Source organism: Cricetulus griseus, chromosome 3 (assembly GCF_003668045.3).
Source record: "Cricetulus griseus strain 17A/GY chromosome 3, alternate assembly CriGri-PICRH-1.0, whole genome shotgun sequence".
Lineage (NCBI taxonomy): Eukaryota > Metazoa > Chordata > Mammalia > Rodentia > Cricetidae > Cricetulus > Cricetulus griseus.
The window spans coordinates 199,729,530-199,743,687 of NC_048596.1; the positions used below are offsets into that span (position 1 = coordinate 199,729,530).

A 14,158-nucleotide genomic window follows, 5' to 3' on the forward strand; every position below is an offset into this window, starting at 1 on the left:
GTTGTCCAGATTGGCCTGGAACTCACAGAGATCCACCTGTCTCTGTCACAAGAGTGCTGGGATTAAAAGCATGAGCCACTACTTCTTGACTTAAACTCCTCATCTTACTGCCTCTACCTCCCAAATACCGGAATTACAGATGCACATCACCAAGCCCAAGAAAATCTAGATTGGAAAACCCAAAAGATTCAAAGTTCATCTTTTGTTTCCAGAGGGTTAAAGTTATTGCTGTTTTGCAGATAAGGCAATGAAGGATTCAAAAGTAGCTTGTCTGATGCCCCTAGTGATTAGTGAAGGGAGGAGCCAGAGACCAGGAGCCTGCTGTGTCAACTTGGAATAAGTGTAAAGAAGAGGCCAGGCGGTGGTGGCATATGCCTTTAATCCCAGAGGCAGAGGCAGGCGGATCTCTGTGAGTTCGAGGCCAGCCTGGTCTCCAGAGTGAGTGCCAGGATAGGCTCCAAAGCTACACAGAGAAACCCTGTCTCGAAAAACCAAAAAAAAAATCAACAAAAAAAAGACACACTTGACTCAAGCAGGAGTTCACCATGACACTGCCTCTCTCAGACATTGAAGAACAAAACAGTAAAGAGAAGCCATGCCAAAGTGTCCTAGTGTACAGGCTCAGGCAGGTCACCAGGAAGTCCAAATGAGTAAACAGAAGTTAAGAAACACAGATATAATAAAGATGAAGGAAATGATCTTGGATGGTAAAGCCAACATTCATATAGGAGGTGGACTGGTCTGAAGTACAGCTTGAGAATGGAGGAAACTGTGGAGAGAGATACTGTCAAATCAACTCCCAAAAGAGCTCACACATACACACACACACACACACACACACACACACACACACCATATGCACACACACAATAATAAGTAAAACATAATTTTCAAAAGGAGAGTCACTGGGCAGTGGTGGCACACACCTTTAGTCCCAGCACTCGGGAGGCAGAGGCAGGTGGATCTCTGTGAGTTGGAGACCAGCCTGGTCTACAGAGCAATTGCCAGGACAGCCTCCAAAGTCACAGAAAAATCCTGTCTCGAAACCCCACCCCCCAAAAAAAGGAGAGTCAATAATCTTTTTCCCAGGCACTTATTTCTCACAACATCTTAGTAATAACTACTGGTGTAAATGGCTTTCTGGTTCACAAGTTGCTTTCACATGCATTTATTGCATTTTATCTTTATAACTACTGTGTGGGAAAACCAAGGTTGGCATTAGCCTGGCTTTGCAGATAATTATTATGCCCATTTACTGATGAGAAAATTGAGACTTAGAAGTTAAATACTTGCTCAGGGCTATTGACTGACAGGTTCCAGGGCCTGCTTCCTTGCCATCTTCTGGTGGTGGTTATGACTCAATAGTCTGGCAGAGGCCAAGCAGCAACCTGGGTAGTCTGCAAAAGCAGAAAGTGATCTTAACTGCTGAGCTATCTCTCCAGGCCCTCTATCTGGTATTTTAACAAAGTTTAGCAGAAGAAGAACAGCAAGACGGCTCAGCTGGTGAAAGCTGTTTACTTAAGTTTGATCCCTGGGACCACATGGTGAAAGGAGAGAAGTGACTCTCAAAAGTTGTTTTCTGACCTCTTCACAGGCACTGTGGCACATATACAATGTAAATGTAATAAAACCATGTATTACTGAGTGTGGTGTTGCACACCTTTAATCTTAGCGCTCAGGAGACAGAGTGCTAGGATTAAAGTTTGATGATATCTGGGTCTACTTAGCAATTCTAGGACATAGAGAAAGAGACCCTGCCTCAAAAAAAAAACAATAACAACCCCCCCAAAAACTGGGCAGTGATGGTGCCAAGCACTTAGGAGATAGAGGTAGATGGGCCTCTGTAAGTTCAAGGCCAGCCTGGTCTACAGAATGAGTTCTGGGACAGTCAAGGCCACACAGAGAAACCCTGTCTTGAAAAACCAAATAAATAAATAATAAAAATCACATATATAGTAGAGGAAGAAAAACAGGAAGAAATGATTGTGAAGGAAAATTGTTTAAGAACAAGAGAAACAACAATCAGTAGTAAAAGTAAGTGATAGTTTTTAGCCTACAGGCTACTCTCTGCACAACCAATAGCACATTTCTCTAACCTTAAGAAACGCTGCTGATAAGCATTAGCTACTACAGAGCTGCAGGCTAGTTTGTAAGACATTTAATACTTCCCCAGGAGTGAAGAAAGGAACATGAAATCACACCTTTGACCTTGTAGATTGTACTACACAGATTGGAATGCAGGCCAGGCAGTCACACAGTGACTTATGTACCTGTATGTTTCTTTTATTGTTGTTCTTGTTCTTAAATTATTTTATTAGTGCTGGTATTTTCCCTGTATATATGTCTGTGTACCACATGTATGCCTGGGTGTTATATGTCCTGAAACTGGAGTTACAGTTAAGAGCTGCCATATGAGTGCTGACAATTGAACCCTGGACATCTGGAAGAAGAGCCAGTGCTCTTAACCCATGGACCATCTCTCCAGTGCCATGTCTTCCACCTAGTTTTTGAGGCAGGATCTCTCTTGTTTCTGCCACTGAGGTGCTTACTCCAGGCTAGCTGGCCCACAAACATATGGACTTCTAGACTTCCAGGAAGCCTTATTTCCAGGTGATTCCCGTCTCCACCTCCTGTCTTGGGGTGGAATGCTAGAGTGACAGATGTGTACCACTGAATGTGTAATTTTACATTGTGGAGATTGACTTTAGGATGTAAGTCCTGCCCATCAAGCAATTTACTCACTGAGCCATTCCCTTAATCTGTGATTGTTTTTAAATTGTTTAAAAATATTTTAGTGTATTTTGTTTTGTTTTTTTTGTTTTTCAAGACAGGGTTTCTCTGTGGCTTTGGAGGCTGTCCTGGAACTCGATCTGTAGACCAGGCTGGTCTTGAACTCACAGAGATCTGTCTGCCTCTTCCTCCCGAGTGCTGGGCCACCACTGCCCAGTCTCCAGTTTCACTTTTAATTCACTCTCATTTCCCATGAGTAGCAATATGGACTTCTGTGCTACTTGGTCTTATATAAGCCTGGCTGAGAGCCATGGTCAATAACTAGGGTTGGAAATTACTTCCAGAAGTGAGTCAGCCCTCCTCCAGGAGAAAACAAATAAGCTAGTATGAGGAGATAGTTATCTACATAAGTTTATCAACTTACAAGTTATTTTTTTATTGTGGATGCGTATTTTGTCTACATGTATGTCTAAGTACCTGGTATTTAGTGAGGTCGGAAAAAGGGTTCTCCAAGGACTGGTGTTTCAGATAATTCTGTGCCACCATGTAGGTGCTGGGAATCAATCTGGAGCCCTCTGGAAGAACCAGTGCTCTTAACAGCTGAGCTAACTTTCCAGTACCATCTACATTAAAGATGTAAATAGAACAGATATTCCACTCTGCTTGAGCCACAAAGCGCTAAGTACTTTCCTTTCAAAAACATCTTCCTTCTCGTCTGCCCTTCCTGCCGTAGTCGTTAGTAGGTTCCTGAGATGAAAGAAAACAACAATCACCTCCCTATGGCCATTAATCCTGTTCTTTAGCCCTCTCCAGGCTAGTGACCGACTATTCTGCATTTGTTAGTCCACTTTTGACTTTAAGAGCGCCCCTTCTTCCTTAAGATGGGGAGCACAGCTTTCCTACTCTGTAGCTGCTGCTCTGTGGTCTCACACACCTTAGACCTCTGCAACGTTTTCTGTAGCTAGTCACGAACATCCTCAGGACCTCTGGTGTTTAGCAGAAACAACAACAACAACACCTGGATCTAATGGCTCAGGCTTGTCAGGCCAGCACTCAGGAGGCTGAGCTTGAGGGATGTGGAATTTGAGGCCAGACTGTGTTGCACAGTGAATATTGTATTTCAAATATAAATATGGAAAGTGGCCAGCAGGAACCAAATCACACCCCCAAAAAAAGGCAACGGGAAAACAGAATCCTGTATTCACTTGACAAGCACTGGAAACAGCAGCTTGAACTGGAAATAAAACAGGGGAGAAAAATACCGGGTAACTGTAGCTTGTCTCCTCCGGAACCCGCAGGCTCCAGGTCGCTTAGTGTACATGTTGCGCTCCCTGCGGACACTGTAGGTTTAGCCGCTAACCTTGCGGAGACCAGGAAGTTCTGACAGCGCAGGCGCTGGAGTCCACAACTTTCGCCACGGCGCAAGCGCTGGAGGAGGCCTCCTCAAAAACCTGACCGTTGGGGCGGTCGGAGCTCCCCTGCGCAGGCGCCGCCCTCGGCACCATGGCGGCCGCGTTACTCCTATTGCGCGCACTCCGCCAAATCCCGGAGCCTGGGCCCAGGCGCTTATGGGGCCAGCCCTGGAGCAGACACCCAGGCCTCCCGTCTGGGTCTGGGAGCAGGCGGCCATACATGGTCCGTGGGACTCCGGTTGGCCTCTCTGCGGCTGGAGGCCAAGCGCCTCAGGTAACCCGCTGCGAACCTAGCAGTGGCGGCGGATATCGCGGGTCTCCGCGGACCGGATGTGCGCCTGCACCTTCCTCTTTGGCTTGGCATCGTCTAGGCCTACCAGGCTGCGTGTGCGGGAGGAGGGCTGATGGCGTGAGGCAGAGCCTCGGGTGGTTTTTCTAGCCCTAGTGTGTTTGTGTTGTACCTCAGTCCCTGGCAGTTTAAAATTGAGTCTTATTTACCTGTTTCTTTCCTTCCTTTGTTTTTGAGGCAGGATTTCATGTAGCCTGGGACTCAGTGTGTAGTCAAAGCAGCTCTTGAATTCATGAACCTTTTGCCCGCACCTTCGGAAGCGCTGGGGTTATAGGTGTAGGCCACCATACCAGGATGATCTCACCAGGGTCTGACGTTAGTGGTACAATTGGCTCAACTGGACCAATTCCATTAGAATGACTTTCAGCGCTTAAGGAAAAGTAATTGCTTAGAGCGGTAGGAAGCTGTTTGCCTGAATGAAAACCAGGTAGCTACAGATGTAGAGTAGTTTTGTTATTGATAGTAATTTCTTGAGTTCCTAATAGGAAGGCTGTGCTTCATTCAGGCCCCTCATCTCAGCCTGGTGAGGTTTTGATATTATCTTAAAACTTCCAAATGGTCACTTTTCAGGCAATATAAATATTACAGATACATATGCACTTGAACTTTTTTTTTCTTTAAAGCAGAACAAGGTGGTGCACACCTGCAATTTCAGCATTTACTGGGAGGTTGAGGCCAGGAAGATTGTGAATTAGCACTGAAACTACTCTTGTGATCCCCAGTTGATGGTTGAAAGTTATTGGCTTTTGTTGCTTCTTTTTTGTTTTGGTTTGATTTTTGGCTGTATATGGTGACATTTATTGATGGAATTGACAGCAGAGCTCCCAGGCCCCTCCTAGGATGGAAACACTGAGAAGGGGGAGATTCTCAATATGTTAGTAGAGCATCTGACTCCTCAGCACTGGAGGGCCTCCCTTTTCCTTTTGCGCTTTTGCTGGATGGGTGGTCCAGGGTTCTCACTCCCTGAATGCAATGTAGACTATTGTCCACCACCTTGTTTCTGTAGCCAAATTTACTGTACCAGTAAATAAGTTGAGTGTAATGATTGCCCCAACATTAAAGGTGGAAAATGGGTGTCACTGTTAAGGTCTCAGAAGACAACTGGATCTTCAGTGTAGCCCAGGATGCCCTGTAGGGGTCCCTCTGATAGCTGCTTCACCACCTTCTTGATGCCAATATGTTTGCCAGCTTTCACCAGTATGACCCCATTCGGTGGGAATGTTGCTACTAGAAGATGGAGATAGCCTTTCCATTGATAACAAGTTCCGAGTCTTGCCTTCACTGTACCATGAATCAGAAAAATGTTAAATTGAATTATTGATGTTAACATTTAAAGGTTGGTGGATCATGGTAGTGTACACCTTTCATCACAGCACTCAGGAGCAGAAGCAGGTAGATATCTGTGTGTTCAAGGCCAGCTTGATCTACATATCAGGTTCCATTCTAGGCCAACCAGGGCTACATGTAAGTCCCCCATCTTGTGGGGGAAAAGAGCATTAAAGTTTAAGCCAATTGTAGAGCACACCTGTAATGCTGTATTTGGGAGGTAGAGATGGAAGATGAGGATTTCAAAGCCATCCTCAGCTATGTAGTAAATTTGGGGCCAGCTTGAACTACATGAGGCAGGTCTAAACAACAAAACCAAAATTAAAACAAGCTCAATGGGTTAGTGGCGTATGCTTATAATCCCAGCACTCAGGAGGCTGATACAAGAGGGTCACTGAGTTTGAGGCCAGACTCTGTCACAGTGCTGGGATTATAGGCATCTACCCCTATATCTAGTTTTATGGAGTACTGAGGATCAAACTCATAGCTTCCTGTATTCTAGGCAAGGACTCTACCAACTAATCCATATCCCCACCCCTGGGTTGTTTTGGTATGTGGTATTAGTGTTACCTCAGTCTTTTTCTTTTTTACAGAACTTGATATTTCGAATACTGACCCCTAGCTTTGGAGGTATTAGCGGATTGTTACTGAAACAGCATATAGTTCCAAATGCAATCAGACTGTGGCAGCTTTCAGGTGTGTATCTATGCATTGCATGTTCCCAAAGTGATGGACACAGATTTTACTGTAGTCCTATAAGAGTATAATGGAAGAGGAGCATGGTCTAGTATGCTTGTAATCCCAGCACTGAAACAGGGGTCTACCGGTTGGAGACCAGCTAAAATGAAACCTTGTCTCCGAGAGAAAAAAAAAAAAAGAGTTCCGGTTGCCGGAAAACACAGTACTATTGTAGTGAGAGCATGTTCTGTTCAGTAGAGTAGCCTAGGAGCAAACAGCTACTCTAGGGCTGGAGAGATGGCTCAGCAGTTAAAGGCAAGGCTCACAACCAAAAATATAAGAGTTCAGTTTCCGCCAGGCGGTGGTGGCGTACGTCTTTAATCCCAGCACTCGGGAGGCAGAGACAGGCGGATCTCTGTGAGTTCGAGACCAGCCTGGTCTACAAGAGCTAGCCAGGACAGCCTCCAAAGCCACAGGGAAACCCTGTCTCAAAAAAACAAAAACAAAACAAAAAAAGAGTTCAGTTTCCAGCACCCATTGCTGTCTCTTTGGGGCAGTGGTGGCACACGCCTTTAATCTCTGCACAGAGGCAGAGACAGGTGGATTTCTGTGATTTCAAAACCAGCCTGTTTTGAAATCTACACGAGCTAGTTCTAGGATGGGCTACAAAACTACACAGGGAAACCCTGTCTCAAAAAAAAAAAAAAAAAAAAAAAAAAAAAAAAAAAAAAAAGGCTATTCTCCTGGCCTAGGAGTGCAGCAAAATCTGCCATTTCATACATACACAGTACACATACACTGTGATCAAATCTAAGAACAGAGTCTCCTTGGCAAGTGTCAGGTGGCCATTAGAATGTTGCTAGTTTGACATTGACCAGAAAACTAAGATCAGCCACCATAAAAACCCTGAACTTCTGACCTCTTCTGAGATTATAGGTATGATGTGTACCATGTGTCTAGTTTTATATGATGATAGGGATTGGACTCAGAACTTTGTGCATGGTAGGCAAATACTCCACCAACTAAGCTATATTTTCATTCCAAGCTTTGGTTCTTTCTGTTGTGAGCCTGTTAGTCTTTGGATAATCTAAAATGGAGTCTGAATACTTCTTGATCATCCTGCCTTTACCTTCCCAGTGGTAGAATGTAGAAATATGCTACTACTGCTACTACTCTTCTGGGTTTGGTTTTGGTTTGTTTTGGTTTTGGTTGTTTTGTTTTGCTTTTGTCTTTTTGAGACAAGGTAATTTATAATCCAGACTGCTTTGAACTCACAATTCTCCTGTCTTCACCTTCCAAGTGTTGGGATTACAGGTATGCACCATCAGGCCCAGACTCACATTAAGTGTTTTGTTTAGCAGGTGTGTGTGTGTATGTGTGTGTGGCAGCACATACCTTTACCTATTGAGCCATCTTTTTTTTTTTTTTTTTGGTTTTTCGAGACAGGGTTTCTCTGTGTAACTTTGGAGTCTATCCTGGCACTCGCTCTGGATACCAGGCTGGCCTTGAACTCACTGAGATCCACCTGCCTCTGCCTCCCGAGTGCTGGGATTAAAGGCATGTGCCACCAACACCCAGCACCTATTGAGCCATCTTAACCCTCATTTAAAGAATTTAAGTGACAAGGACTGGCTCAGGACTGTGATGGCTCAGTAGTTAAGAACATTAGGTACTTTTTCAGAGGACCTAGGTTTGGTTCCCAGAACTCACATAACTAACATTTGTTAGTTTGCACCATTTGTGTAAAGATGTACATGCAGGCAAAACACCCACACACATGAAATAAAAATTAATAAAGTGCCAGGTGGTAGTGGCACATACCTTTAATCCCAGCACTCAGGAGGCAGAGGCAGATGGATCTCTGTGAGTTCAAGGCCAGCCTGGTCTATAGGGACAGGCTCCAAAGCTACACAGAGAAACCCTGTCTCAAAAAACAAACAAAAAAACTAAATAAGTGAAGCATTAAGTTGAAGTTGTATATCATTGTTGTTTTTTTTATTTATTAATATTTTTTGAGGTGAGGTTTCTCTGTTGTGACCCTGGCTATCCTCGAACTCACTTTGTAAAACAGCTTGTGCTCAAACTCAGATCCTGCCTCTGCCTCTCAAGTGCTCAATTAAAATTCTACCATGTCACTGCTTTAACTCAAAGGACATTCAGGGTAAGTGCCATAATTTTACTCCTTTTTTGCATAGTTGGAATAGGAACGGTGGAATGGTTGGATCCTAATTTGAAGGAAACAACCTGTACTGGCACTGGGCTCATCTGCTCTGAGTTTCATTTGAATTTTTTCCCTTGTTCAGTGACTCTGAGGTATTCATGAAAATCCCCCAGCCATCCAAAAACTCAATGTTGAGTTCTAATGGAAATAAAGATAGTTTTGCTTTTGTGGTCTGTTAATATTTTTTTTTTAATATTTATTTTTTATTATATATACCATGTTCGGTCTTCATGTATGCCTGCAGACCAGAAGAGGGCACCAGATCTTATTACAGATGGTTGTGAACCACCATGTGGTTGCTGGGAATTGAACTCAGGACCTCTGGAAGGACAGTCAGTGCTCTTTACCTCTGAGCCATCTCTCCAGCCCGGTCTGTTAGTATTTTTATGAAGAAAGTTAGATTGGGGCCTGGAGCTGTGGCTCATAGGTTGAAAACACCACTCTTCCAAAGGACTTGAGTTCAGTTCCCAACATCCACATCAGGCAATTCACAACCATCTGTAACTCAGTATTCCATAGGACCTGGCACCTGGTTTTCTTAGGCATGCACATGATACACATACAAACAGGTAGGCAAAATACTCACATAGATAAAAAATACATGTTTTTTAAATTAATTTTTAAATTTTTCTTGTTCATTTGTTTATTTATTTTGAGTCAGGGTTTCTCTGTACATCTCTGGCTGTCCTGGAACTTGCTTTGTAAACCAGGCTAGCCTCAAACTCCTAGTTCTGCCTCTGCCTCCTGAGTGTTACAAGTGTGTGCCACTATGTATGTATGTATGTATGTATGTATGTATGTATGTAAAGACTTAATGTCATAGTGATTTTCTCCCCCATCTGTTGAGACTTTGGGGAAGGCCAAGCCTTTCCCATGCAGCCTTATGCCAGCCTGTCCCTGGCATTGGCAGCTGGGTTGCTGCTGTTACCACAGGTACCAAACCATTTGAGTCATTCATCTGTTAAGATTGTATCATTTTCAAACTTATGCTTGTAACACTTTTTTTTTTTTCTTGGTTTTCGAGACAGGGTTTCTCTGTGTGGCTTTGGAGGCTGTCCTGTCCTGGAACTAGCTCTTGTAGACCAGGTTGGTCTTGAACTCACAGAGATCCATCTGCCTCTGCCTCTGCCTCTTGAATGCTGGGACTAAAGGTGTATGCCACCACCGCCTGGCCTTTTTTTGGGGGGAGTGGGGGGTGGATTTAGGTATTAAACCTAGCATTTGTTGTGCCACTGAGCTATATCCTCTATTTCTGTATTCTCTCACATTAGACAATTTTTTTTTTTTTTTGGTAGATAGTCTCATGCAGCTCAGGCTTGTGTACAATACTTTGTAGCCCAGGTAGCACTGAATTCAAGGTGATCCTTCTGCCTTGTGAGTGCTAGTATTACAGGCATGAGCTGCTGTACCTGGCTAGCCAATTTGTTGCTTTATTTAAAAATAATTTTTAGATTTGTTTATTTATTTTATGTATATGAGTGTGATTGTTATATATATGAATGTCTGCTGCCTGAGCAGTCAGAAAAGGGTGTTGGATCCCCTGAAACTGAAATTATGGATGATTGTGAGCAGCTATGTGGGTGCTGGGAACTGAACTCAGGTCTTCTGCAAGAGCAAGAAGTGCTCTTAACTGCTGAGCTCTCTCCAACCCCATTTTACTTTTTTAGAAATGAAAAAATAATTTTTCAGTGTGTGTGTGTGTGTGTGTGTGTGTGCATGAATCCAGATGCCCACAGAGGCTGGAAGAGGGTGTTGGTGTTGGATTTTCTGGAGCTGGACTTACAGGTGGTTGTGAACTACCAAATTTGAGATCCTCTTGCAAGAGAAATATGTTCCAGCCACTAGCTATCCAGTTTAAATAGCAAAGATTTGTCTTTCTACATTAATAGCTTATTATTGTTGTTGTTGTTGTTTATTATTATTATTATTATTATTATTATTATTATTATTATTATTATTTTGGTTTTTCGAGATAGGGTTTCTCTGTATAGCTTTGGAGCCTGTCCTGGAACTCACTTTGTAGACCAGACTGGCTTCACAGAGATCTGCTTGCCTCTGCCTTCTGAGTGCTGGGATTAAAGGCAATCACCACCTCTGCCAGGCAACAGTCCATTATTCTATCACCAGCAGATACTGTAGTAGTATGTATAAAAGGAAATGCTGTAATGCCTCCAATGCAGCAATTCTCAAGGCATAGGTTCCAGATGGTTTCTATTGTGATGTGGTTATTTGTGGACATACTGCTTTCTTGTATGTCTCTTGTAGCTGCAAACTTAATTCTTTTCTTATTTATTATAGGTAGTACTTACTATTTTAATACCTCACGGATGAAGCAGAAGAATAAAGACAATAATAAACCAAAAGGCAAGGCCCCTGAAGATGATGAAGGTACACCTGTCTAATGTTTTGAAGTACCTGCCCCTCTTGTGCCTCCCTGTGTACTCTCCTCTTAATAGGGTGAGACTATTAAGAAAGGCACAGTTGATTGCCTGTCCCTGTGTGAACTGCCCTACTTCTGTGATTGCTGAGTCCTTTGTTCTGTCAGAGATGCCTCTGTGGACACCTATGTTCCTCTGTCACATTCAGGAATGTCTGAAGGTAGACAGAGTTTCTGTGTTTCTGCACAGAAAGGGCAAATCCTAAATCCTGGGAGTGGGAACTGTGGTGAACCCAGCCCCATGCACATTCCTGAGTGTGTGAAGTCAGCTAGCAGATCAGTGAGGAGGGGACAAATGAATGGGACAGGTTTGCAGTAGAAGGATCACCACCATTTATAGGCTAATACTGCCCTGTTCCAGTTTATAGCCACACTTGGGGAAACTAAGAATGCCCTCATATCTTAGGTTTCACCTTGCTGGAATTAGGACTCATTCAAGAGTGTAAAGCATGTAGAAAATTAAAGTTTGAACTGAACTTCTAGAGTTGCTGCTACTGCTGCTGCTTCTTTTCCTTTCCTTTCTTTCTTTCTTTCTTTCTTTTTTTTTTTTTTTTTTTTTTTTTTTTTTTTCTCGAGACAGGGTTTCTCTGTGTTGCTTTGGAGCCTGTCCTGGAAGGCTGGCCTCTGCCTCTGAAGTGCTGGGATCAAAGGCGTGCACCACTGCCACTGCCACCACCACCACCCTGCTAGAGTTTCTTTAGTTTCCTAGCTAGAAGCTGGTTTTGTTTTTGTTTTTCTGCAAGCTTTTTGAAGGTTCTCTCCCCTTAGAGAAAGTATGTGCATTGTACTAAGTGATTTTCATACTTTGTCTCATTTAATTCTGTTCTCAAACTAGAGCAAATTCAGCTGGATAGTGGTGGCGCACGCCTTTAGTCCCAGCACTCGGGAGACAAAGTCAGGCAGATCTCTATGAGTTAGAGACCAGCCTGGTCTACAAGAGCTAGTTCCAGGACAGCCTCCAAAGTCCAGAGAAACCCTGTCTCGGAAAAAAAAGATAGAGCAAATTCTAAACAGATTAAGTTTATTTATTTCCTTACTTATTTTATTTGTTTGAGACAGTCTCTCTTGGACCAGGCTGATTCTCTCTCCTGCCTCTCTCTCCCGAGTGAATGCTGGTATTACAGGCATGCACTATACATGCTTATCCAAGTTAGTAAATCTAAAAGGCAAAGCTGGGTCTAGGAGATGGGTCAGTGTCATGCAAGTGTGAGGAGTTTGGATCCACAGCACCCATGTAAATGCCAACAGTCTGGCAGCCTGTAAATTTCATCACTGAGGAACAGAACTAGGGAATCCCTGGCACAAGCTGACTGGCTAGACCGGTTGAATCACTAGTTCAAGTAAAAGACCTTGTTTCAGTACATAAGATGAAAAACGGGCTAGAGAGATGGCTCAATGGTTAAGAATACTAGTTGGTCTTCCAGAGGTCCTGAGTTCAATTCCCAGGAACCACATGGTGGCTCACAACCATCTGTAATGAGATCTGGTGCCATCTTCTGGCCTGCAGGGATACACTGTATACATAATAAATAAATACATTTAAAAAAATAAGATGGAGAACAATCAAGGAAGTCACCTGATGAACTCCACATGCACACCTACCCACACACTTATACTCACAGATAGGAACACATACACACTCAGACCACACACAGTTTTTTGTTTGTTTTTAAACAAAACTACAAAGAATTAGAACATATAGGTGATTATTTCACATCTTGAAGTGGAGAAGTGGAAAAGGCTTTTCTCTCTCTCTCTCTCTCTCTCTCTCTCTCTCTCTCTCACACTCTCTGACATGAAGTATCATGTAGTCCAGGTTGGCCTTCAGCTCACTGTGTAGCTGAGGCTTCCTTGAACTGACCTTACCTCAGCTTCCCAAGTACTGGGTTTATAAATGTGTGCCTCTGCCCCTGGCTTTGTTTTGTTTTGTTTTTTTATTATTGTTTTGCTTGCTTGTTTTTGTTTTGAGACAGGGTCTTACTCTGTAGCTCTGGCTGGCCATTGCCTCAGGTTCTCAAGAGGATTATAAGTCTTCATGCATGGTTTTTTATTTATTTATTTCTAAAGATAGTGTTTTTCTGTATAACACCGCCTGGCTGTCCTGGAACTAGTTCTGTAGACCAGATTGGCTTTGAATTCAAGAGATCTGCCTGTCTCTGCCTCCTGAGTGCTGGAATTAAAGGCATTCCTAGCCACCACCTGGCTAGGAAATAAACTTTTGATAAGATTTTCAGGCAGGGGTTGGAGAGATAGCCCAGTGGTTAAAAGTACTTAGTGCTCTTGCAGAGAGAGGACCCTGGTCATTTCCTAGCACTCACATGATAGCTCATAACCATCTATGTTGTGTTCTAGTTCTAGGAGCTCTCATATCCTCTTCTGGCCTCCATGGGCCCCTGAATACATGAGGTGCACATAAATTCACATAGGCACCAGGCGTAGTGGCGCACACCTTTAGTCCCAGCACTTGGGAGGCAGAGGCAGAGGCAGAGGCAGATAGATTTCTGTGAGTTCGAGACCAGCCTGGTCTACAAGAGTTAGTTCCAGGTCAGCATCCAAAGCCACAGATAAACCCTGTCTCAAAAAACCCAGAAATAAATAAATAAATAAATAAATAAGTTCATGCAGGTACACTTGTGCGCATACATACACAAAATACATTTTAAAACTTTTCAGGCAGTTTCCTAAGGAGAATTTCTCCATTGTTTCTGCAAGATGAGACTTGTCCTTACCTTCCAGGTTTCTCTACAGGTCATCAATAGTCAGAATGAATGGTATGGGTCTAGAACTATCTACACGGTGCTCAGAGCAGGAAGGATTTCTGAGCATGAAAACCTGGTGACTCTTCCCTTGAAATTCATTTTGTCTTTGTTGCCCCCACCCCCCAGAATAATTTTGGCAACAAAGCTTGTTAAATAGTCTTTTATGCTGCTGATTGGTGGATGTACCTACCATGTGTTAGCTTTAATGGAGGTTCATTGCCTTAAGCACTTTGGAGACAGTGAGAT

The 14,158-nt window shown here is 43.4% G+C and overlaps 1 protein-coding gene across 2 annotated transcripts in view; it reads left to right on the forward strand.

Moving 5' to 3' along the window:
* The first annotated feature begins 4,195 nt into the window (after nt 1-4,195).
* Spg7 (SPG7 matrix AAA peptidase subunit, paraplegin) overlaps nt 4,196-14,158 on the forward strand; it is a 43,869-nt gene continuing 33,906 nt past the window's right edge. Inside the window, exons 1-3 of one of the 2 annotated variants that reach the window (XM_027410636.2) lie at nt 4,196-4,416; nt 6,411-6,513; nt 11,015-11,104. In XM_027410636.2, the coding sequence (XP_027266437.1) occupies nt 4,234-4,416; nt 6,411-6,513; nt 11,015-11,104 (376 nt within the window). In that variant the 5' untranslated portion in view covers nt 4,196-4,233. The remainder of the gene's footprint in view (nt 4,417-6,410; nt 6,514-11,014; nt 11,105-14,158) is intronic. The other variant, XM_027410635.2, reaches the window with a different exon arrangement.